Source organism: Scyliorhinus canicula, chromosome 11 (assembly GCF_902713615.1).
Source record: "Scyliorhinus canicula chromosome 11, sScyCan1.1, whole genome shotgun sequence".
NCBI classification, from domain to species: Eukaryota; Metazoa; Chordata; class Chondrichthyes; order Carcharhiniformes; family Scyliorhinidae; genus Scyliorhinus; species Scyliorhinus canicula.
Genome location: NC_052156.1, coordinates 120,701,628 through 120,725,621, shown reverse-complemented (window position 1 = coordinate 120,725,621; position 23,994 = coordinate 120,701,628). Strand labels below are relative to the sequence as shown.

The 23,994-nt window shown below is 43.8% G+C and overlaps 1 protein-coding gene across 4 annotated transcripts in view; it reads left to right on the top strand.

Moving 5' to 3' along the window:
- LOC119973336 (copine-8) overlaps positions 1–23,994 on the top strand; it is a 449,311-nt gene that overhangs the window by 129,255 nt on the left and 296,062 nt on the right. For all 4 annotated transcript variants that reach the window (XM_038811212.1, XM_038811215.1, XM_038811214.1 and 1 more), the window contains 2 exons: positions 783–886; positions 21,784–21,823. In XM_038811212.1, the coding sequence (XP_038667140.1) occupies positions 783–886; positions 21,784–21,823 (144 nt within the window). The remainder of the gene's footprint in view (positions 1–782; positions 887–21,783; positions 21,824–23,994) is intronic.

The following is a 23,994-nucleotide window of genomic DNA, read 5'->3' as shown; positions in this document are numbered from 1 at the left end:
GTTGCCTGATTGTGCTGATCCATGCAGATTTTGCATAGAGTGATGTGCAAATGATTTGAGCAGAAATTAGAGAAAATAAACATAAATAACCCCAAAATAGGTTTAATTTTGTGCGGACAAAGCTGACACTCCATCCACTTTATATTAATTCCTTTCACTATTGAGATAATACTTTGAAATCTCTGTTAAACTCATGAACTAGAGGCTTAACCTGAAGTTGAACATTCAATTTCAATTAACCTCCTCTTGTAATTATGCATAAGTTTTTCATAATTAATGTTGAATATAATATTTGTTAAAGTCTATGAAACCAAGTTGGACTATGAGAATTGCTTGGCATGCAATATTTATCAGTATTACTTAGGTTTATGCTTGTGTTTACTTTTCCACTAATAGTGGAGAATGGAAAATTTGGCTTAACATTTCTAAATTGGGCATTTAAATTCAGTGGCTGGTTTCTCTGGCCGTTCGTTGGCAGCGGGATTCTCTGGTCCCACTCCCAGTGCATCCTCACTGCATTTCTTCCGGCAGCTTGGGGTGTCTTCAATGGGAATTCCCATTGACAGTGGCGGGAGCAGAGATAGGCATGCCGCATCCCGCTGCCAAGACATCCACGGCTGGGAGGCCGTAGAATCCTTTTTAATATATTTTTCTTATTCACTGCGCTAATATGTAAATCTTGATTATACTTCTTGGCACATTTGTTACGCTTTCGCCTTCCTCAAAATGTCAGAAAATGCATAAGGTGGTGCTTCAAATTAAATATATATTTTTTTCAACAGTATGGAAGAACAGAAGCTATCGACAATACATTGAACCCAGATTTTGTACGAAAATTCCTTCTAGATTACTTCTTTGAAGAACGCCAGAATCTCCGATTTGATCTGTATGTATATATGCTTTAAAGATCCATAGCTAGAAGAAAATTTTTATTTTATTAAAGATGATTAACATCTACTCTCATTGAAAATATAACTAATATTGCTCATTATTTTAACCTACTTTAATTCGCTTTGGTGGTGCAGAACTTGAGCATTGCTATGGAAGCTTTTCACCCCTCACTCATCAGGGCAGATGCAAGAATACTAAATTTCACAGGGGGCAATAATTTATATTGCATAAGAAAAGGGTGCTGATTGGTTGGCAAGTCGACACCGATTGGTCTGATAGGTCTCTCTGATGCTGCATCCTGTGCAGAATTGTGCCCTTTCTTTTGTATTGTTTCTTCTCATTCTTCCTACCAAAATGAATTGCTTCACACTTCTCTGCATTATATTTCATCTGCCACTTGCCTGCCCATTCTACCAGCCGATGTCCAATTAAAGCCATTCATTGGGCGCTATTCTCCGCACCCCACGCCGGGGGGGAGAATCACGGGAGGGCCAGGTGAATCACGCCATGCCTCCCTGGCACCCCCCGCGATTTTCCCACCCCCCCAAAATGGCGTGTGGCATTTTGCGATAGGCCGCTCGGAGAATCGCCACTCGCCGTTTCTCACGGCGATTCGCCGGCCCGGATGAGCCAAGCGGCTTGCCGAACCCGACTGGTTGACGCCGGCTCCAACCACACCTGGTCGCTGCCGGCGTGAACAGCGCGCGACCGGTGAGTGTGGGGCCTGTGGGGGCGAAGGGAGGATCGAGCACCACGGGCTTGCTCAGCAGATGTCTGGCCCGCGATCGGTGCCCACCGATTGTCGGGCCGGCGTCTCTAAAAACGCAGTCTTTTCCCTCCGCTGCCCCGCAAGATCAAGCTGCCATGTCTTGCGGGGCAGTGGAGGGGAAGACAGCAACCGCGCATGCGCGGGTTGGCGCCGGCCAACCTGCGCATGCGCGGCTGACGTCACTTTGGCGCGCCGGCTGCATCATTCCCAGCGCGCCGCTTTGACGCAAACTTCAAGGCCCGGTGCGCGGAATTCACGCGCCGCCGCTCCTAGCGGGTGGGGGGGGGGGGTGGGGGGGGGGGGGGGGGGGGGGTGGAGAATAAGGGGCGACGAGCGGCCTCTGACGCCGGAGTGAAACACTCCGGGTTTCAGTCTGGCGTCGGCTGTTTGTCTCCCGATGGGAGAATTCCGCCCATTGCCTTTCTCATAATGCTTCCAGGTTTTATGGTATTATGTTTTATGTTCCTGTCTTTGCTAGGATCTCAGCAAGTAGCCATTTCTCGCTAGTGGTGTAGCATCTGGCTAGTACTTGATCTCCTTGATCAAATACTCACTTTGCAGAACTTTGTTCCCTTCTTGCAATCTACGTTTGTTGTTGTCATTTGACAAGTTCAGAAGTATCAGTTGGTATTAACAAATACAACTGTGTTCTCAGTTACCAGCTGAATAGCAGCATTGCTGGTGAACTCTGTGTTGTTGTGTGTGCGGTGTTCTAGTAAGATATTGAGAATTTGTTTACCCGTCTTGCCAATATACCTCGGTCCTTCGATACCTTGATGTAAGGTTTCGATGATTGAACTAAACGTTCGGCCAACCCATTTGTTACAGGATGGCACTGAGCTGACTTGACGTGACATATACCCCATTCTGTTGCCCTGATCACTACCCCCTGACAATCATAGTCCGTCAATCCCAAACTTACAACAGGTACAAACTACAACTCCTCTAAAACCAATCCCCTGATAGTCCCCATTAAAATCCCAACCCGATCCATTCAATCAAGTCTAAGTCCATGCTCCTTGACAAAAGCCTCCACCTCCTCCAGTGTATCGAAAAACTGATCTTTCTACTAAAGAGTCACTTTCAGCCTTGTCGGGTACACCACTCCAAACCTGACTCCACTCCTGAATAACGCTGACTTTGCCTTCTAAAAGCTGCCCATTGATTTGCCAACATCACTCCAAGGGATGTATTCTCTGATACATAACAACTATTATTGACCCAGTCTATATTAAGATAGTTAAAGTCCCACATTATAATTACTCCATAATTATCGCAACTCTCTGAAATTTCCTTGCAAGTTTGTTCCTCGACATCTTTCCCACTAGTTGGTGGCTTATAGAATATACCCAGCAAACATACCCTGTTGTTCCTTAGCTCGAATGAAATGGATTTTGCCCTTCACCCTTTAGGACATCCTCTGTCTCCACCATTGTTCTTCTAATGTACTTTATAATCAATAATTTTGCCCCTCCTCCTTTCTGTCCTTCCCTATCTTTCCTCCATACTTTGTATCCAAGAATATTTAGTACCTGTTCATGACATGTTTTGAGCCCAGTCTCCATTAAAACCACAAAATCTTATCCTGCAGCTCACCAACCTCTGCGCATTCACTTAAAGTCACAGTAAACCTAATTTGGGACCCTATTAAATTCCTTTGTTTTCAGACCCCACCTAATAACTACTATTTCCTATTTTAATGCTATCTGTCTGCTCGAACTTTCTTGGCACCTTGTCTTTCCTCTCTCAGATTTCATCTCTCATTGGTGGCACGGTGGCACAGTGGTTAGGACTGCTGCCTCACAGTAGCAGGGACCCAGATTCAATTCTGACCTTGGGTGACTGTGTGGAGTTTGCACATTTTCACTGTGCCTGCATGGATTGCCTCCTTTTGCTCCAGTTTCCTCCCACAGTCCAAAGTTGTGTAGGTTAGATGAATTACGGGCATAGGGTGGGAGATTGGGCCTAGGTAGGGTGGCATTTCAAAGGGTCGGTTCAGACTCGATGGACTGAATGGTCTCCTTCGGCACTGTAGGATTCTATGATTACCTCCTAGTTACCGTACACCCACATCATGTTAGTTTAAATCTTCTCCAATAGTACTAGCCCTGCAATAACATTGGTCTTGGGTTTAGGCGCACTGCATCTGGATTGTACAGTTCCCATCTCCCCTAGATCTGGCCCTAATATTCCAGAAAACTGAAGCCCTCCCACGTGCACCATCTCTCCAGCCATGTCGTACCCTCCTATTTCCATACTCACGAGCATGTGATATTGGAAATAACTTTGAGATTACTACCTTTTTAAGTCCTGGTCACTAGTTTCTTCTCTAGCTCCCTCACCTCATTGTGCTTTTTATCTATGTTGTTGGTGCTGCTTTAGACCTGGGCTGATGGATGTTCACGCTTACCCCTGATGCCCCCACAACTGTGCCCTTCTTCCCCCTTTAGAGAGCTCTGAATCTGCTCAGTGACATCCTTGAAACCATAGAGTCGAATCTGTGGCCGCAGAAGCACCTATCTGTTCCCCTAACTATTGAATTCACCATCATTATTGCTTTTCCAATCTTCCTCTTTATCCTTTTTACAGCTGAGCCAGTCATGGTGCTGTGGTCTAGGCTCTGATTGCACACCCCAGGAGAACCCTCAGTCTCACCAGCATTCAGAATGGGGAGTGAGATGCACTCTTAGGGCCTCTTGCACTGCCTGCCTGATCCTTCTCAACTGCCTGGTGGTCACCCGTTACTTCTCTGCCTGCACACCCTTAAACTGCAGAATAAACATGTTGAGAAACATGCTATCCAGCCAATGCACTACAGCTGCTCCATCTCTGCAATTCAGAACTGGATATTGACAAAAATTGGAAGCACAGGGGCAGCTTCAATTATAGGACATTTTTGGAACAATCTGCTGGGCAATCAAATGTTTTAATAATAAATGTAAATATTGGCCATTTGGTTTCCAGCTAAAAGCCAAATGGCCAATATTTGCATGTTTTAACCTAGTTTCAGATTGCTATTTAAAAATGGATATATATTTAATGAACTGCACAGATCATTAAAATAACCAAATGGACCAACATCCATCTTAATTCTTAACTATCGTGCATCTATCCTCTAATGTAAATTACATGTTCATCTGCTCTGCTTATGCATATCACCAAGTTTAATTCATTTTTAATCATGATCCTTTTACTCGCACAGCACTCTGCATCAAATAGCGGGAGTCCAGACGACTGTGTTGCCTGCCCAATGCCAGGGTTTGGGGGCATTTACCCAGAGCTGGAGAGGGACCTACAGTGGGAGGAGGAGGATCCATTTTTTGTGGTTCATGTCGGTGCCAACGACATAGGTAGGAGAAGGAAAGAGGTTCTGCGTAGTCAGTATTAGGAGCTAGGCACCAAATTAAGAAGCAGAACCTCAAAGGTGATAATCTCCGGATTATTATCTGAGCCAAGTACAAATTGGCATTGGGAAAATAAGATTACAGGGATGAATACTCATGGGTCACTGGCATCGGTGCTGGAGAAAGTGGGGCGGGCTGTACCATTGGGACGGTCTACACCTGAACCGTGCCTGGATGAGTATTTTAGCAAACCGCAAAGCAAGTGAAGTATAAAGGGTTTTAAACTAAACAAAGTGGGTGAGGGGCCAGTCTTGGATGAATATAGCAAATCAAGGGTAGATTCAAGGCAGGAGACAATAATAATATGGGAATGAGGGTCATAGAATAACAGGACAGAGACTAGATGGTATAAAGTTAACAAGACAAAGCTTCTGGCTCTGCATCTGAATGTGTGCAGACTTCATAACAAAGTAAATGAATTGATGACGCACGTTGAAGTAAATAAATATGATCTGATAGCCATTATGGAAAGATGGTGACAGGATGAGAAGAATTGGGGCCCGGAATATTAAATGAAGGTTATATGACATTCAAGAAGAATAGGAAGCTAGGTAAAGGTTGAGGGGTAGTACTGGTTATTTTTTTTTAAATTTAAAGTATCCAATTACTTTTCTTTTCAATTGAGGGGCAATTTAGCATGGCCATTCCACCTACCCTGCACATCATGTTTTTGGGGGGTTATTGGGGTGAGACCCACGCAGACATGGGGACAATGAAACTCCACATGAACAGTGACCCAGGACCAACATCGAATCTGGGACTTTGGTGCCGTGTGGCAGCAGTGCTAACCATTGCGCCACCATGCTGCCTGAGGGGTAGCACTGTTAACCAAGGATGGCATTGGTACAATAGTTAGAGATGACCTTGATTCAGGAGATTAGGATGTAGAATTGCTTTGAGATTAGGTAGAGGTGAGGAATAGTCAGGGAAAGAAGTCACAAGTGTGAATATTCCACAGGCCCCGAAACAGTAACCACCATGTAGGATAAAGTATACAAGAAGAAATATTGGGGGCTTTTGATAAAGGGAGTGCAATAATCATGGGTCATTTTAATCTACATATAACCTGACAAAATCAGATCAGCAGCAATGACCAGGATGAACGGTTCATTGAAAGCAGATTGTTTCCGAGAGCAGAATGTTCCAAGTAGAAACCATGTAAACGTTTGGAGATTTAAGGATTAGCCAGCCTGGGTTCGAGTGTGTTTGACTGCAGTTGTCATGTTTTTAAAATAATCTTGTTTTAGCGAGAGCAGAAAGTTTTTAGGAACCGCAGGTGAAATTGGCCAGAGTACAAAGCCTGGGCTAATGCATTGTTGTCTGAGTAGGGGAGAATCCCTGGGGAGTTAATGTGTTTTCAACCTGTGGAGTTAATTTGTTTTCACCTTGGGGAGATGATGTCATTGCTGGGTAGAGCTCAGATATTCAGACATTTTGAGAAAGCTTTTTAGTTGAGTTTGGATCTGGCTACCCTTCGGATCACAAATAAAGTATTTTGTTCTCACAACAGGATAGTTGAAAAAGATTAATAGTATTTAAAGCAGTTATGATTTTTCAGAGGACAAAGAAGAAGCTGAAACAAACCTGTTGAAACAGCTTTTTGAAGATATCCAGCCAGAGTCTGCAGGGGTTCTAACATGAAACAAGTCTGTTCTGGAAAGCAAGTATTACTTTGTGCCATTGGGATGTAGGCTGGATTAAGAGCTGTATTTTTTCCTTTCTTGTTCTTTAATTGGAAATAGGGGGCGGGATTCTCTGGCCTCGTTTGACCAGCAGCTGGAAAATCCCACCTGATGTCAATGGATTTTTCCATTGTCGACGTCTCGCCTGTGGCATTTTTACAGTGGCGGGGTGGAAGAATCCAACCCAGAGATAGTAATTAAGGGCATTGGGCGCGATTCTCCGCAAATGCGGAGAGTCGTGAAGGCTGCCATGAAACCGGCCGTGTTTCCCGGCAGCCTCCGCGCCCCCTCCCGGCACCCGATTCTGCTCCCCGGTCGGGGCTAGCAGCGGGGCCCCGTGAACCTCTGCATCGCAGGCTTAGCGAAATTCGCTAAGCCCGTGCGCCAAAGTTAACGGCGGCTGACGCGCATGATGACGTCAGCTGCGCATGCGCGGATTGGACTGCTCCAAACCGCGCATGCGCGGATGACGTCATCATGCATATGCGTGAAACCCACGCATGTGCGGGCCGGTATGCCCCTCAGCCGCTCCGCGGACTGATCCAGCGGAGCGACGGAGGAACAAAGAGTGCGCGGGGTTCGGACCCGCTGCCCGCGATTGGTACCCACCGATCGCGGGCCCATGGCACCCTTGGCACGGCCGTGGTGCGGTCGTGCCAATCGGTGCCATGGTTACCCAGAACGGCACTTTGCGGCCGTTTTCACGAACGGTGAGAGCAGGTGTGTTGCCGTTCGTGAAAACGGTCATAAAGGCCTGGGAACTCGGCCCATCGGCTAGGGGAGAATCGCTGCTCGCCGTAAAAAAATGGTGAGCAGCGATTCGTGTCGGGGGGCGGGCGTGGGGGGGGGGGGGAGAATAGCGGGAGGTCGGGAAAAATGTCGGGAAGGCCCTCCCGCTATTCTCCGACCCGTCGTGGGGGGCGGAGAATCGCGCCCATTGTGTTTCACGTATTTAGTAGTATTGTTTAACGGGTAATTATAAACTATTTTCGGCTGTGAGATTAAAGAGTTCACTGTTGTGTTAATAATAAAGGATTGTTTTAAAATACCAAATCCCTATTTCTTCATGCAATCTATCCTGGAGCGAAATATTGTTCCCACACAGTCTTATAAAGGATTGGGGTTTCGGTCCAGTGTCCTAGCCACTGTTGGGGTCTGGTCCTGGATTGTAATAAAATTGTGGCAGCTTTGTTCACAGGACATATTTCAGTTAAATTTATTACTTAATAGAAACTGTTATTGACAATAGTTGCAAATATTGCTAACTGGTTTCTCGCTAATACATTTAATTCATTAAAACTTGCATCTGTCTCACCACACCCGTGCAAGGTAGATGGGAGAAAATTACATCATGCAAGGGCAAGTCCGAAACAGAAAGATAGGATCAGCTGTAATATTTATGACCATGTTGTAAAATTAGCCCAGATATTAATTAGCTTGTTTCACAAAAATAATACAAGTGGTCGATTCACTGATAAATAATGTGTTGATATTCGGTGAGTTGCCAGGGAGATAATAAGAAGCTTTTACAAGCACCTCAAGCACCCAAAATCACTTCTTTATTCTCCATTTCTTTAATGCAGTGCAGCAGCACATTTGACTGTTTAGGTGGTTTTCACACATTACACAACAAAATCTGAAGGAATCCGCCGCAAAGCCGAGTTTACGTTTCACATCTTTTAACAAAGCTTTTATGGTCTGGAAAATTGGACTTTGAGATAGGCAGAGATGAGGTTTATAGATTTTACCTGCTGGCTGCTGTACAAGACATGGATGTTGCATAGGATTTGGCAGCATTTATGGTGCTGTTGTTGTGATTCTGTGATGTAGAAGCACTGCAAACAAAATAAACTGTGTTGCTTTGAGTGTCATATTCATGTACAGTACACAAATACATTGACAATAAATCAGTTGAAATTTTAGCTGCTGAACATTTTTTCATTTCCTGACTTTAGGGGATAATGAGGAAAATAAAGACTGATTTGGCTCTGGATAGATTTCTTACAAACTCAGGTTGCCCCAAAGCACTTTACTGCCGATGTAATACTTTGACGTATAGTGTGATGAATGTAAGAAATTGGTAGAAATATTTTAGTTTGTATTTGTTGCAGTAAGATTTTTTTAAAAGCTTGAATTAAGGTATATATTTGTTCCAGTAATATTAAGAACCTAGGTTAAGGTATCCAGAGTGTGTGTTTGCTAAAGCTGCCATTAAGAGGCCATAAATGTGAGATAATTATTAATTTGAACTACTTACCTGTTTTCATGGAGATGCCGAAAGGAACATTGTTATGATTGCTGCAGCATCCCTGGAGATAGATAATTTGTGAGGGATTGTATGTAGTCCTAGCTAAGCAGATGATGGAACATCATAGTGGGATACAGATTATGTAATTAATGAGAGGAGTCAAGTCTGTCTTTAGTTTTGACAATCTCCTAGAAGTTTTGAAGTTGAACAGCAATTTTGCCAAATGCTGCCAGGTTGAGCAGAAGAGACTGGCCAGACCGAAGGATTTTCAGGTTGTTCCTGAAAGGGTCTCTCTCTTCAAAGTTCTGCATAAATAAGCAAGTAAACCCGTTCTGTTAACTTTATTTTTAAGTGGCATTTGAACTGTATTGGGGTTGCTGAATTGGAGTTAGTAGCAGGTATAGATCGTACGTTTTTCCTTGAGGTTAAGAACTGTTTGACTGATAATTTTAATGCTATTTTCTTTTATGTTAATGCAGTTAATTCTGTGTTTAAATTAAACTCTGTTTTAACATAAAAGATACCTATTGGTCAGAGTTATCACTCCCGGGTGAAGTATTCTTTCCTCACAGTTTTACAAATTAAAAAGAAAAGTGTTTGGAGTTCTTGTCTGCAATCCGAACAAATATTGGGGTCTGATCTGGAATCTTAACAGTCGTCACCATTGTAATCCAGGGAAACATAGCAGCAAACCTGCACACTGTGGGGAGATGGTGATGTAGTGGTAATGTGAATTACTAGTAATTCAGAGGCCCAGGTGAATTCTCTGGGGTCATGGGGTTAAATCCCACCATGGCAGCTGGTGGAATTTAAATTCAATAAATAAATCTGGAATTGAAAAGCTAGTCTCAGTGATGGTGACTATGAAACTATCACTGATTGTTGTAAAAACCCACCTGGTTCACTAGTGTGCTTTAGTGAAGGAAATCTGCCATTCTTATCTGGTCTGGCCCACATATGACTACAGACCCACAGTAATGTGGTTGACATTTAACTGCCATCTGAAACTGTCAAGCAGGCCAGTTCAAGGGCAATTAGGGATGGGCAACAAATGCTGACCTTGTCACAGGTGCCCACATCCCACAAAAGAATTTAAAAAAGCTCCCACAAATGGCAATGACTAAATACTCTCTGTTCTTTATGATATTGATTGAGGCCTAAATAGTGGCCTGCGCACCATAAGACCACAAGATATAAGAGCAGATTTAGGCCATTCAGCCCATCAGGTGCGCTCTGCCATTTGATCATGGCTGATATGATCCATATTCCCATTCTTCTCCCTTCACCTCTAACCCCTGATCCCCTTATTAATCAAGAACACCAGATTTGTGCTTGAGGTGCTGTTATCTACAGGGCTACAGACCAAGAGCTGCAAGGTGGAATTAGACAGAATAGTTCTTTCTTAGAACATAAGGATATAAGAACTAGGAGCAGGAGTAGGCAATTTAGCCTCTTAGCCTGCTCCACCATTCAATACGATCATGGCTGGTCTCATCATGGCCTCACAATGGATAACTCTCCTGTAAATGTTTGAAATAATCCCATGGAACCTTTTTGACCGTAAAGAGTTTAAGGTCTCACCTGAAAAAAAGCATCTCTGACAGTGCAGTATTCTCTCAGTATTGCACGGAAGTGTCAGCCTAGATTTCTATGTGCTTAAGTCTTGGAGTGGAACATGAACCCACAATTTTTAGACCCAGAAGCAAGAGAGCTGACAATTAAAGCACACATAACTTTGATGGAATACTTTGATGCAAAAACACTGGAAACACACAGCATGATGGTTCATACTCACACCATGATGCTTTCATGGTCAGGCAGCATTTGATGTTTCGCATTAACTTCAGGGGATTGGCCATTATTCTAAATGTTGGACTGTTTTCCCGGTCCCACAATGGTGGGTTTGGAGATGGGATTGAAGGTGGGACCAGGAGCAAACTTGCAGATTAGGGCACTGGGTTGGAGGGCAGCATGTTCTTGTCTCTGGACAATCTTGCCAGAGGCTGGTGAACAGTGACACCCTGTCAGGCAGCAATGTGTAGCCATTAATGATCAATTAATGGCCCAATGAGGAGGATGTGCAGAACTCCACCAGAATGTTCCAGCACAAACAATGGTGGTTCAGCTGCCAAAACTATTTATTATTTGAGAGCATCAAGACCTGCAACATCCCCTCGAAGCCACATCCTGACTTGGAAATATATAGCCATTTCCGAACTGGGTTGCTGGATCAAAATCCTGGCATTGTGGGTGTACCTCAGGCACTGCAGCGGTTCAAGAAGGCAGCACGCCACCACCTTCTCAAGGGCAATTAGAGATGGACAAGAAATGCTGGCCTATCCACTGACGCCCACATCACATCAATTGATTAAAAAAACGTATTTGAAAAAGGTGGACAGAGCCATCCATTTCGAAGGGCCTCTCTCTCAGTTACTTTCGATGGTAACCTGCACCTACTTTCAAGCTGGAAGGCTTCTGACTTTTTTTCCGTTTTGAGAGCCTGCCTGCAGTCCTTAGAGCCATAGAAAAGTTGCAGCATAGAAAGAGGCCATTTGGCCCATCTTGTCCCCAAGAACACCCAGGTGCCCTTTCTAATCCCACTTTCTTGCACCCGGTCCTTGGCACTGTACATTACAGCACTTACGGTGCAGATCCAGGTACATTTTAAAAGAGTTTAGGGTCTCTGTCTCCACCACCAACTCAGGCAGTGAATTTCAGACACTCACTACTCGCTGTGTAAAAACGTTCTTCCTCATGTCCCCTCTACACCTTCTGCAACTTACCTTGAATCTATGTCCCCTGGTTCTAGAATGCTCCACCAAGGGAAACAATTTTATTCTGTCTGCTCTATCTTTTCCCCTGATAATTTTGTACACCTCAATCAAATCACTCCTCAGCCTTCTTTGTTCCATGGAAAATAACCCTAACCTAACCAATCTCTCCTCATAGCTACACTTTTCTAGCCCTGTCAACATTCTTGTAAACCTCTTCTGCACTATCTCCAGAGCAATTACGCCCCCCCCCCCCTGTAATGCCGTGACTAGAATTGCACAAAATACACCAGTTGTGGCCTCACTGGAGTTTCATACAATTCCAATATTATATCCTTACTTTTATATTCTATACCTCTGTCAATGAAGGAGAGCATTCCATTTGCTTTCTTTACAACTTTTGTCTATTTGAACTGCTGCCTTTAGGGATGTGTGTACTTGTACACCAAGATCTCTCTCTTCATCTACCCCTCTTAGTATATTCCCATTTACTATGTACTCCTTATACCTATTTGACCTCCCTAAATGCATGATCTCACACTTTTCTGTGTTAAAATCCAGCTGCCATTTTATCGTCCAAATCGTGAATATATAACACAAACAGTAAGGGTCCAAACAACGAGCCCTGTGGAACAGCACTTTAAACAACTTTCCATTTGCAAGGGGATCCATTGACCATTACCCTTTGTTTCCTGTTACTAATGCAGCTTTTATCCAGTTTGCCTCATTGTCCAGTATCCCATCGTCTTTTACTTTTTTGACCAATCTGCCATGAGGGACCTTTTCAAACGCCTTGCTAAAATCCATGTTCACCAACATCCATTGCACCATCTTCATCAACCCTTCTTGTTACTTCCTCAAATAATTCAATCAAATTTGTGAGGCAAGACCTTCCTTTAACAAATCCATGCTGGCTATCCCTGACTAGTCTGTGCCTTTTTACGTGACAGTTAATCCTATCTCTCAGGGTTGATTTTCCTAATTTACCCATCACCGATGTAACACTAACTGGCCTATAATTATTTGCCATTTCCTTTGATCCGTTTTTAAACAATGGAACCAAGTTTGCATTTCTCCAGTCTTACGGTACCTCTCCTATATCTAGTGAGGATTGGAAATTTGTCCTTAACTGGATGGTTACCCGCCCTGTAGCCATTAACTGACCACTCGATAGAAAATCACATTGTGGATTTCTGACCCCTATATGAGCTTGATGGGTGGGATTCAGAAGCCCCTGTGGAAAACTCTGTCCCATTACTTCTCAGAAGACACATCCATCTTTTAAAAAAAAAAATTTTTTTAAATTGTAAATTTAGATTACCCAATTATTTTTTCCAATTAAGGGGCAATTTAGCGTGGCCAATCCACCTACTCTGCACATTTTTGGGTTGTGGGGGCGAAACCCACGCAGACACGGGGATAATGTGCAAACTCCACACAGACAGTGACCCAGAGCCGGGATCGAACCTGGGACCTCAGCGCCGTGAGGCGGTTGTGCTAACCACTTGGCCACCGTGCTGCCCTGATACATCCATCTTGAGGCACCTTTGCATTCCCTTGCCTGCAGGCCCTCCGATTGTGTCTGCAACCCCTGGAGACAGACCGCCATCCTTCATTGGACAGCGGATGTAGACCGCCTCCCAGAGATCGCACTGGACTGTGCATATCAGAGTCCTGTGCAGGCTCGGGATCGGGAAAGAAATGGGTTTGATTCCTGAAAATATTCAATCAGAACAGGATTCTCTTTACCTCTTTACAGATACTGGGAGACCAGCTAAGATTTCTAGCATTTTCTCTTTTTATGTCATATTTCTAACATCTGCAGTATTTTGCTTTTGGAGTATTTTGCTTGATTCCCGTATTGTCTCTGGCGGGGGAAGGGGGGGGGGGCATTCAAGGGGGGAAATCCCGCCGTTTAGGTTCGCCCCTCGATTCTCTGCCCTCTCCATATTCCCGCCCATCAAAACTGGGTGAGGGAAATCTCCCCCCATATAGATTACATCGTAAACTCTAAATGCCTTGGACAAAAGGACAAGTTAATCAAGATAAATATCTTGATTTGATTGGAAGTTAAAGTAACTAAAAGCCGAATCAAAAATGCCCTAATACTAAGAGAATTGTGATGACTTGCTTACCTCAAGGTGGACTTCGGGAGAAGCAGCTTTTCTTCGTTAAATAAAATCTGATCTATCAATATAGTGAAGAAATGATGCTTAATGATGTGTTTTTGAAGATCGCTACAAGTTTTATTCTCTCGTATTTACCAAATATCAAGGACTTGCCCTCTAATGGGGATGCAACTTGTATTCAACACTGCTAGGATGAGTGTTTTCTTATGCAAGTTGTTATGTGTGTGTCTTTATTACTTACGGTAAACATTACGTTTTAATGGATGTAGTGATTCATGAATACTTCAGAGACTTTCTGTCATTCCCAGTGCATGGCATGCTTCCAGAGCCAAGGTCACACTCTGTAAAACAAAATGTGAAAGTATGCCTTAAGTAATTTGTGGCCCCAAGGTGAATGATGAATCCATTTCTAATCAAGCAACATCAGAAATAAGTTTCTCTTTTTTCTCTCTCAGTATGAACTCAGGTGGGAAAAGTGGAGTGTAGCCCATGGGTTGCACTGCCGGCTTTTTCCCACCATATTTTTACAAATTAAAGGCAAAAGAAATGTTCAGGGGCGAGTCCCACAAGCCTGCCCTTCCCGCAAACTCGGCTCCTGATAGATCAGGGAGCCATTTTTAATGGGCACCCCAATGTAAAGAAGATAAAAATAGAAAAGAGGGAATCAACGGCATCTCCCCCCATGGACCTTCCCTCAGGCACTGTCCCCTAACACTGTCCTGAAGATACTGCCCGGGTATAAATATTGTACACCCCCTCTCTGAAGTGTACTTACCTGTGCACTTTTGGTGGTGGGATATGTGTGCAAACCCTGTCTACGTCATGTCATGCCACCTGGAGGTTGGAGGACTTTACTACATGGAGGGGAAAGTGGATGTTACAGTGGGGAGGCCTGCTAATTAGGTTAAAATGTCTTCAGATTGGCTTCCTAACTTTACATGCTGGGAATTCCCGTTATGTCTCTGGTGGGGGTGGGAGGGGGGGGGGGGGCATTCAAGGGGGAAAATCCCGCCGTTTAGGTTCGCCCCTCGATTCTCTGCCCTCTCCATATTCCCGCCCATCAAAAATGGGTGAGGAAAATCTCCCCCCATATAGATTACATTGTAAACTCTAAATGCCTTGGACAAAAGGACAGGTGGCCTTCTGACAGACCAGTTACAAACTACAAATCAAGTTGAATAAGTAATAAAGTTAAACGGAGACACAAATAGTTAAATACTCTAGATTGTAATGCCACTTCGACCTCTTCGTGTTCTTCAAGGTGACAAAAAATTAGTCACTTAGTACTTTTCTGTCATTTCTGAAACCACGTTTACTCTGTTTTTACAAGTAGTCCTCTGATTGACTCCACCCATGCGACAGCACATTGGAAAAAATCCCCAACTGGGAGTGAGCTGCAGCATTTATTTATTTATCAGCAATATTTGAGCATGAAGATTTCAATTCACAGTAGCATTCGGCAATTTGGTTGAAATGGTGGTCATGTCTCCCTTTACAAACATGGCAATCAACTTTTTAAACATTCACCTTATTGTGCATGAACATGCACAGCACCACGGGGGATATGGATAGTTCTCCCCATTGTAAACACCTGTCATCCTCTTGTTACAGTTCACCTGCAGCCTTGATATCCATCACTGGCTATGCAACCAAATTTAAACACAGCAATGAGTGCAGATGAACCAGGGTCTAAAACAAGTTTTGAGCTCTTATGTTTGAACACATTGATCTGGGTAGTATTTCCAAGAATCGCATTTGCTTTTCGATTCTTGTAAACCTTCAGTAACTGGTTAAATTAATTTATATATAAATTATTTTGCAACATAGTACTCTCTTCCTTGCCATACTATTAATAACAGTGCTAATACTGCCCTCCAGCAGATCATTAATAAAGTAATGAACAGTAAGAGGCCTAGCTCCGAACTCTAGTGAACTCGGTTGGTCGCCAGAGTCCAATCTGGAGCCAGTTCAATTTCTCCAGTAATTTTCCAAAGAAATTGTTTTTTTTAAAATTTAGATTACCCAATTATTTTTTCCAATTAAGGGGCAATTTAGCGTGGCCAATCCACCTACTCTGCACATTTTTTTTGGGTTGTGGGGGCGAAACCCACGCAGACACGGGGAGAATGTGCAAACTCCACACGGACAGTGACCCAGAGCCGGGATCGAACCTGGGACCTCAGCGCCGTGAGGCGGTTGTGCTAACCACTAGGCCACCGTGCTGCCCTCCAAAGAAATTGTTGACAGAGTTTCAGCAAAAGCTTTCTGGAAGTCTGAGCAGCTGGTATGCACGCTTCACCCATTGTTCGAGCCCATTGCTCAAATAAAATCCAAACTGAGATTTTGTGAAAGAATCACAAACATTTAACTTGACTCTCAGATTATGCAGATAGAGCAAGAGCTTTCCTTAAACCGTAACCGGAGTGTTTTCTGGGTCTTTTAAAAAAAATAGAGAGTTAATTCCTCAGTTGGAGGTTCAAGGTCTGGAACATTTGGAAAGTTGCTCCTGGGAATTCATGCGCCTTATCTTCTGTCCATTTGGATGGGAAATCTACTTTTACTGGCCTGTGATTTTCAAGCCAACAGTCCCCGCAAGCACAGGAAACGCCAAAACCTCACTGCCAGCTCTGGTGTCTCTCACAATATTTCAGAATATTGCAACTGAAGTGAAGCTTAGTGCTCCATCGTGGCCAGAAACCAGTTTGTTTCGGGTTTTTTTTGGTTACATATTCGTGTCAATAAAAATGCAAGATTGGAATGTAAGAGGTTTGAGTACATAATTCAGACTGACACTCCAGAGCAGTACCGAGGACATGCAGCAATGTTGGAGCTGCCATCTTTCAGCTGAGGCATTGAAACGAACCCCATCCACCTTCGATGACGAATGTAAACAACCTCAATGACACTGTTTGAAGATGAGCAGGGGAGTTTTTTCTGATGTTGTGGCCAATATCAATCCTTCAATAAACATCAATTATTGCTGTTTGTGGGAACTTGTGCGCACATGGGCTGTTGCATTTGCCTACATTACTGTGATAACTACAGTTCAAAAAAAATTAATTGGCTGTAAATTGCTTTGGGATGCCCTTGGGTCGGGAAATGTGCGATATAAATGTAAACTCATTTGGTTTCTATCTCACAAATGTAAAATTCAAACTCTAGTTATAGCACAATGTTAGAAGGCTTGATATGATATACAATTTTCCTTAACAAACTTTCATATGAAGCCCCTTTGATATATAAGAATGACGCTATTCCTCAAATTTAAATCCAAGATTACAATAATGTTATAGTTTACAAAAAGGGATTTTCTAAATAAAAATAGTAACAGTGCTTGATTGTTTGCTCAGCTGTAACCCAATTCATATTCTCTCTCATGGGTCTGACAGCGACAACCCCGGTTTCAATTGACAGGAAGCTTCAATTTTATAGCTCCATGAAACATAGAACAAATGGGTGGGATTTTCCTCCCATTCCATGGTGTGTCCTGCAGCGGTGGAGGGTGGCTCGTCAGTGGCCGGTGGTAGGATCTTATAGTCCCTGCCTTTATCAACACGCCCCTTGCCACGTTACCCACGGCACGGGTGCGCTGCCAATAGGACTGTCAGATCCCACCAGCATGAAAGGCCGGAGAATCCAGCCCAACATTTTAGAACAATTGACATTTAAAACACGTGTCCCAAGACCCAACTGTTAGATTTTATGGTTTAGTTTGCAGTGAGAACACATCTTTCGGTTCACAGATCAATAGCCGATTCATGGATGCTATTTTGACTTATCCCACCCAGCATCATGTGAAATGTTGGTTTTACAAACTGCCTGAATTCTCGATAACTACTGGGTTTATTTGGACCAATTACAGAGCTATTAACTGTATTAGAAGTTTCTTCAAAGGGATTTTCATTGACAGTGATAGACAGTTGTATTATATTTTAAATGGGGCATTTAATTTTCCAAGGGGATAATGAACCTCTGATTTTTTAAAAATTCCATTGAACATTGCAAAGACTTGGGGCGAAATTCTCCGACCCCCCGCAGGGTCGGAAAATCGCCTGGGACCGGCGGAAATCCCGCCCCCGCCGTGGCCAGAATTCTCTGCCACCCGGGAATTGGCGGGGGCGGAAATCACGCCGCGCCGATCGGCAAGCCCACTGCGGCAATTCTCCTGCCCGCGATGGGCCGAAGTCCCGCCGCTGAGAGGCCTCTTCCGCCGCCATGGTTTCAACCACCTCTGGTGGCGGCGGGATTGGCGGCACGAGCAGGCCCTTGGGGTCCTGGGGGGGGAGGGCGCGGGGTGATCGGACCCCGGGGGGCATCCCCACGGTGGCCAGGCCCGCGATCGGGGCCCACCGATCGGCGGGCGGGCCAGCGCCGTGGGGGCACTCTTTTTCTTCCACCACGGCTTCCACCATGGCGGAGGCGGAAGAGAACCCCCCTACCGTGCATGTGCCGGTGGTGACATCAGCGGCAGCTGACGCACCGGAGTATGCGCGAACCGGCGAAGGCCTTTCGCCCAGCCCCGACGCCGGCCGGCGGGCGTCAAAGGACATTGGTGCCGGTTTTGGCGCCAGTAGGCGTGGCGCCAACCACTCAGGCGTGGGCCTACCCCCCAAACGTGCAGAGAATTCGTGGCCAATCCACCTAACCTGTACATCTTTGGATTGTGGGAGGAAACCGGAGCACCCGGAGGAAACCCATGCATACACGGGGAGAACGTGCCGACTCCGTACAGACAGTGACCCAAGCCGGGAATCGAACCTGGGCCCCTGGAGCTGTGAAGCAATTGTGCTAATCAGAATGCTACCGTGCTGTCCACTGCCGGCGTGAAAACCGGCGCCAACGACTCTGGCGTCAACGGCCCATGAAAGTGAGGAATTCTCCCCTTTCTAGGGTGCTGGGTGCCGCCGGAGTGGTCCCCGCAGCTCCAGCCGGCGCAGAACGGCCTGCGTATTTCCGCACATGCGCGGGGGTTCCCTTCTCCGTGCCGGCCCCCGGGCAGTATGGCGGAGCCCTACAGGGGCCCAGCGTGGACCAAAGTAGGCCCCCACAGAATCAGCCCACCCGCCGATCGGTAGGCCCCGATTGCGGGCCAGGCCACCATGGCCCCCCCGGGATCGGATCCCCCCACCCCCTCCAGGACGGCCCCCGCACACTTCCAGGTCCCGCCGTGTGTGAGGTGAGTAATCGACGCCGGCGGAACTCGGCTAAACCCGTCGGCCACTCAGCCCATCGCCAAAGGGGACCGCTGTCACCGGCCCCGACCGGCATGACAGCGATCCCGTGGGCACCTGAAAAACGGCGCCGGAGAATGGAGAATGAATATCTAGCCCAGGATGTTAGTTTTGACTAGCTTAATCTTTATTTCATCAACTATAGCTTTCACCGGTATACTGTCATGTGAGAGTAACTTTAAGAAATGGATGTTTAAGCAATGTACCTTTAAGAAAAGCAGCTCATATTACTGAAGTGATGTCAGAGGGGGGAGCTGAGCTGAGCTCACTTCTGCTTTTTGCAGTGTTTTGGTTTCAGTTTTGAGAAAGCAGCTGAAAAGTGCCTGGCTGGTTTGCTGTGAGCTGTTTTGAAAGGAGAAAGTCTGTTTTGCGGAAAGGAGCTTGGGTGTGTCTGTGTTTGCAGTAAGCTGGATTGCTGTGATCTTTGCCAGGAAAGAATATCTATGAATCATTTGGGTGATTTAAACTCAAGATAGTAATGTCTTGGACCTGATGTGTTTTTGTTTAAATTGGAGATTTGAAGGAACATTTTGAGGGAGTATTTAATGTTGTATTATTTTCGGGGTTATCTTTGAAGTAAGGGGTGTTAAGGGATCCAATGTCTATTTAAAAAGGATAAGTTGAATTCATGGAATAAACCTTGTTTTGTGTTTAAAAACCCACGTGTCCATAATTGAAATACCACACCTGGAGAACAAGTCGTGTGCTTCAAAAGCGACAATACATTAAAGAGAGAGGTTGATTGAACTCCATGATACATTTTGGGGTTCTGAGAATGCCGCTCCCATAACAATACTCATATATTTATTGTTACTTTGAATAATTGAGCTCTGTGTTCAAATTATTTCAGAGTTTCAGTGGATGAATATCACACTGATCCTCTTCAAAAATAATCAGCAGCGGTTTCTGTGCCTTTTTCTGAGCAGTGTGGAAAAATACGGTGTAGTGTAGATAATGAAAAATCAATGAAGAATGAGCACATTTATTGTTCAGAGCATAGTTTATGAATCAATAATGCAAGTGAAACCTAAGTTTAAAAACATTTCTTAATTATAGCTAATGTGGTGCATCTGCCCAGGGTATAAAAAAAGATTGCAAGCAGTAACCTTTGGTTATCAAAATTGACCGTTCCTAACTTACAGAAAACTTCTGAATATAAAACATCTTGGCTGCTTTCCCCTGCACAATTTAAAATTAAATAGCGTTTGTTTGTCAGGACACTGGCTTCTTGTGGAGTGTAAATGAGTGACTATTCACGATTGTGTATATGACAATTCTGCTCCAGACAAATTATGTCCCACTGATTTTAATTAAGCCTTATAGTTGTTACATTAATTAGCTCTATCATTATGAATGCTAAGATAACTTGAGTCTATGATTAGTATTTTTCTACATTTTACAGTCTTCACTTGGATAAACAATGACATATCCTCAAATTCAGTGGGTTTTTAAAGAATTAAGGCACCCTTTAGAAGTGCTCTAAGGAACTACAAGAATGTAATTTTCAGACAGCAGCAAATATTAACAATCATAGCTGACTAACCAATGTCAGTAGATTGCTCACTTTCATGAGAAAACAGAACTAAAGCGGCAATTTTTTACTCTGGCAAGTTTAGAGCAGCCAATCCAAAGATGCTCAGGGGGATTGGCCATGATCAATGCATGGGGTTAAAGTAATATAACAGGTGAGTAGGGCTAGGTAGTGTGACTTTCGGAGTGTCGCTGCCGACTCAATGGGCCAAAAGGCCTCCTTCTGCACAGTAGGGATTCTGTGGGATTCTATGGATAGGGAGCAATACAGGATGGTAATCCTAAGTCTTGAGTCTCATTTAATTATTCTACTCTGTCTTCTGGCCAAAATTGGCTTGAATGATGCCATAATTAGGAGGCAGGAGTAGGAACTGGGGTGGAAGTGAAACACAACTGGGGAGCAAAGGAATTGGTGCTTGGAAAAGTAAGTCGGGCAGGAGGTGGGATTCCTGCTCAGTAGCAGTCAGATGAGGAAGGAAAAGGTCTCTTGGCACTCACTGATAAAAGTCAGATGGCAACCGTGGCCTCTTGACTCAAGTGAGGAGGACAATCAGACTCACGGTACCGTACACCAATGAGGAAATAAAGAGAAATGGCATACAAAGAAAACTGGCGAGAAAAGGAAAAAACTAATCACAAAACAGACATAACTTGATTCAGAATGATGTGGAGATGCTGGTGTTGGATTGGGGTGGGCACAGTAAGAAGTCTTACAACACCAAATTAAAGTCCAACAGGTTTGTTTCGAATCGCTAGCTTTTGGAGCGCAGCTCCTTCCTCAGGTGAGTCACCTGAGTAAGGCTTCTTGATTCAGAATGACAACATGAATTGTAAAGCACCGTTCTGAATTATTTATGTTAAAATGATCATAGTTAATACTGAGACATTATATAGCTAGGATCATTTTAACACTAAAATTCAGTTCTGAATTAACTTATCACAGAAAGACATGGGGTGAACTTAATAAGGCCATAATACTATAATATTGATTTCAAGGGTTATTTGGAATATGAGAAAGTCGAAAACAGGTTTCAGAAGTTCCTTTCATCTTTCAAACTTACCCATTATGTCATACATTGTAGATTTATGGTGTGGAATAGTAAATTCTCATTTTATTGTTGTTTTCAGGTATGACGTTGACTCAAAGAGTTCGAATTTATCTGAACATGTAAGTTTTCTTTTGTTTTTAGCCTTTCATGCTTTGTTGTCACAAGTCTTAAGCCATAATATGGAAAGATTAAACTTGAATTGCAAAATTTAATTTGATCTGCTAACAGTGAAAAGTGTTCAGTGTTGCTTCCAACCGATAATAGGCCATGTCATTAATATATTTGAAATGTTGACATTGATGTTGCATTTTGAATTCCGTCTGTATAACTGCAATTAAAATGTGCCGTGAATGAATTTTACTGAGTTAGTTGCTGGGTCCCTGGAATATAAGATAGACAATGGCCAAAACGGGATTGGTTTCACTCATTTTTTTGCAGAGCGGTTTTAAAATGCGTTTAAAAAAGTATATAATGCTAATTGAAGATGTCGTTTCTCAGTATGGGTGATATCATTGTGTGGATGGAGCTGGGTTGTGACTATGAGGTGTTTGGGTTTTAGTTTCATTTTGAACTTCAGAGGATGAAAGAAGTGTTTTTTTCCCCCTGTCTTACTCTATTTCCATTTTAAAAACTGTTCCAGTACAAAACATTGGTTGTGGCTACCTGCCTTGCTAACCTAAAAGATATAGTTTGCTTTTAGGAAGGAGTTTGAATCTGCTGTTTGAGACTGGATCAAAATCTTAGGGAAAGGACCAGCCCAATTAAAGTGAGAATTACAGTGTGCTGGGCCAAAAGGGGTTTGCTTTATTGGATTTTGTTATTTAATTGGAACAGTTAAGGGGGGAATTCATTAAGTGTTATACACAGACTATTGTAGCTGTGTGGTGTCTTTACATTTGTAATTGATAAAAACATTTGCTGGGTTTATATATATATGTTAACCATATTCTTAGAATAAGCCTTGTTTTGATTAAAATGTCTAGGGAGTCTGCTGAATCACACCTGAGGCAAAGGCTTTTGTGCTCATCTTAGCCAAATTTAACCCAGAGGTTGTCGGGCAGGTGAACTCCATAATACATTTTGGAGTTTCTAAGCCCTGGCACAAAACAGTATAAAAAATGTCCCTGTTTTCATTAGGTTTCAATAGGTTGAGAAGATAGCTCTCAAAACCGTGCAACTGGATATTGCTTACTTAAATCAAACTATTCTATCATTAGCTTTCCCCCATTGTGACATTGTGACAAAATATTGTGTCAAGCAGGTAATATAAGGATGTTTTCCCTTGTTGGAGAGATTAGAACTCGAGGACATAGTTTAAAAAAAAGGGACTCCCATTTAAGATGAGAAGAATATTTTTCTCTCGGTGGGTAGTGAGTCATTGGAACTCCCTTCTCCGAAGAATGGTGGAGACAGGAAGGCTGAACATTTTTAAGACAGAGGTAGATAGATTCTTGACTAACTAGGGAGTCAAAGGTTATTATGGGTAAGTGAAATATGGAGTTGAGGCCACAATCAGATCAAATGAACCGACTGAATAGCAGAGCAGTCTCGAGGCACCAATATGGCATACTCCTGATTTGTACATTCATATGTACGTATATTGTGGATACAGCAAGAACTTGAGGGGTTAGGACATCACCATGTTTTATATTAGTGCAGGGTATGCGGGACAAATTAGCAAGCTGAATGGAGTTTATAGAAAGACAGTTGGACTGATCAGCGCTCATTCCCATACCAGCCTCCCCGGACAGGCGCCGGAATGTGGCGACTAGGGGCTTTTCACAGTAACTTAATTGAAGCCTACTTGTGACAATAAACAATTTTCATTTTTTTTCATTTCATTTAAATAGTTTATATGTGGAGTCATGCTACATGACTCTTGGTGACATTGGGCAGGATTCTTTGGCCTCCTAGCCACTCTGGGGGAGTGGGCCATTCTGATTGCAGGTTGAGGTCTGACCATCCACCCCCGAAAGCAGATGGTTAGCCATAAGGGCTAACGTGTGTTTAAAAGGACCGCATCAATTCTCAGGGACTTTGTCCCAGTTGTATTACTAACTATTAGCCCCTCTATCCCTCACCACTCACAACCCTTTGCCTGTCCATCAGATCCGCATGCCCCATCCATGCCAATTCATGCCAAGCTGTTCAAGCACAACAACAACATCGGCATCTCTTTGAAAATCTGGAAAATTGCTCAGACATGTTCTGTCCACTAAAAGCAGGACAAATGCAATCTGGCCAGGTAACACCCCATCAGTCTACTCTCAGTCATCAGCAAAGCAATGAA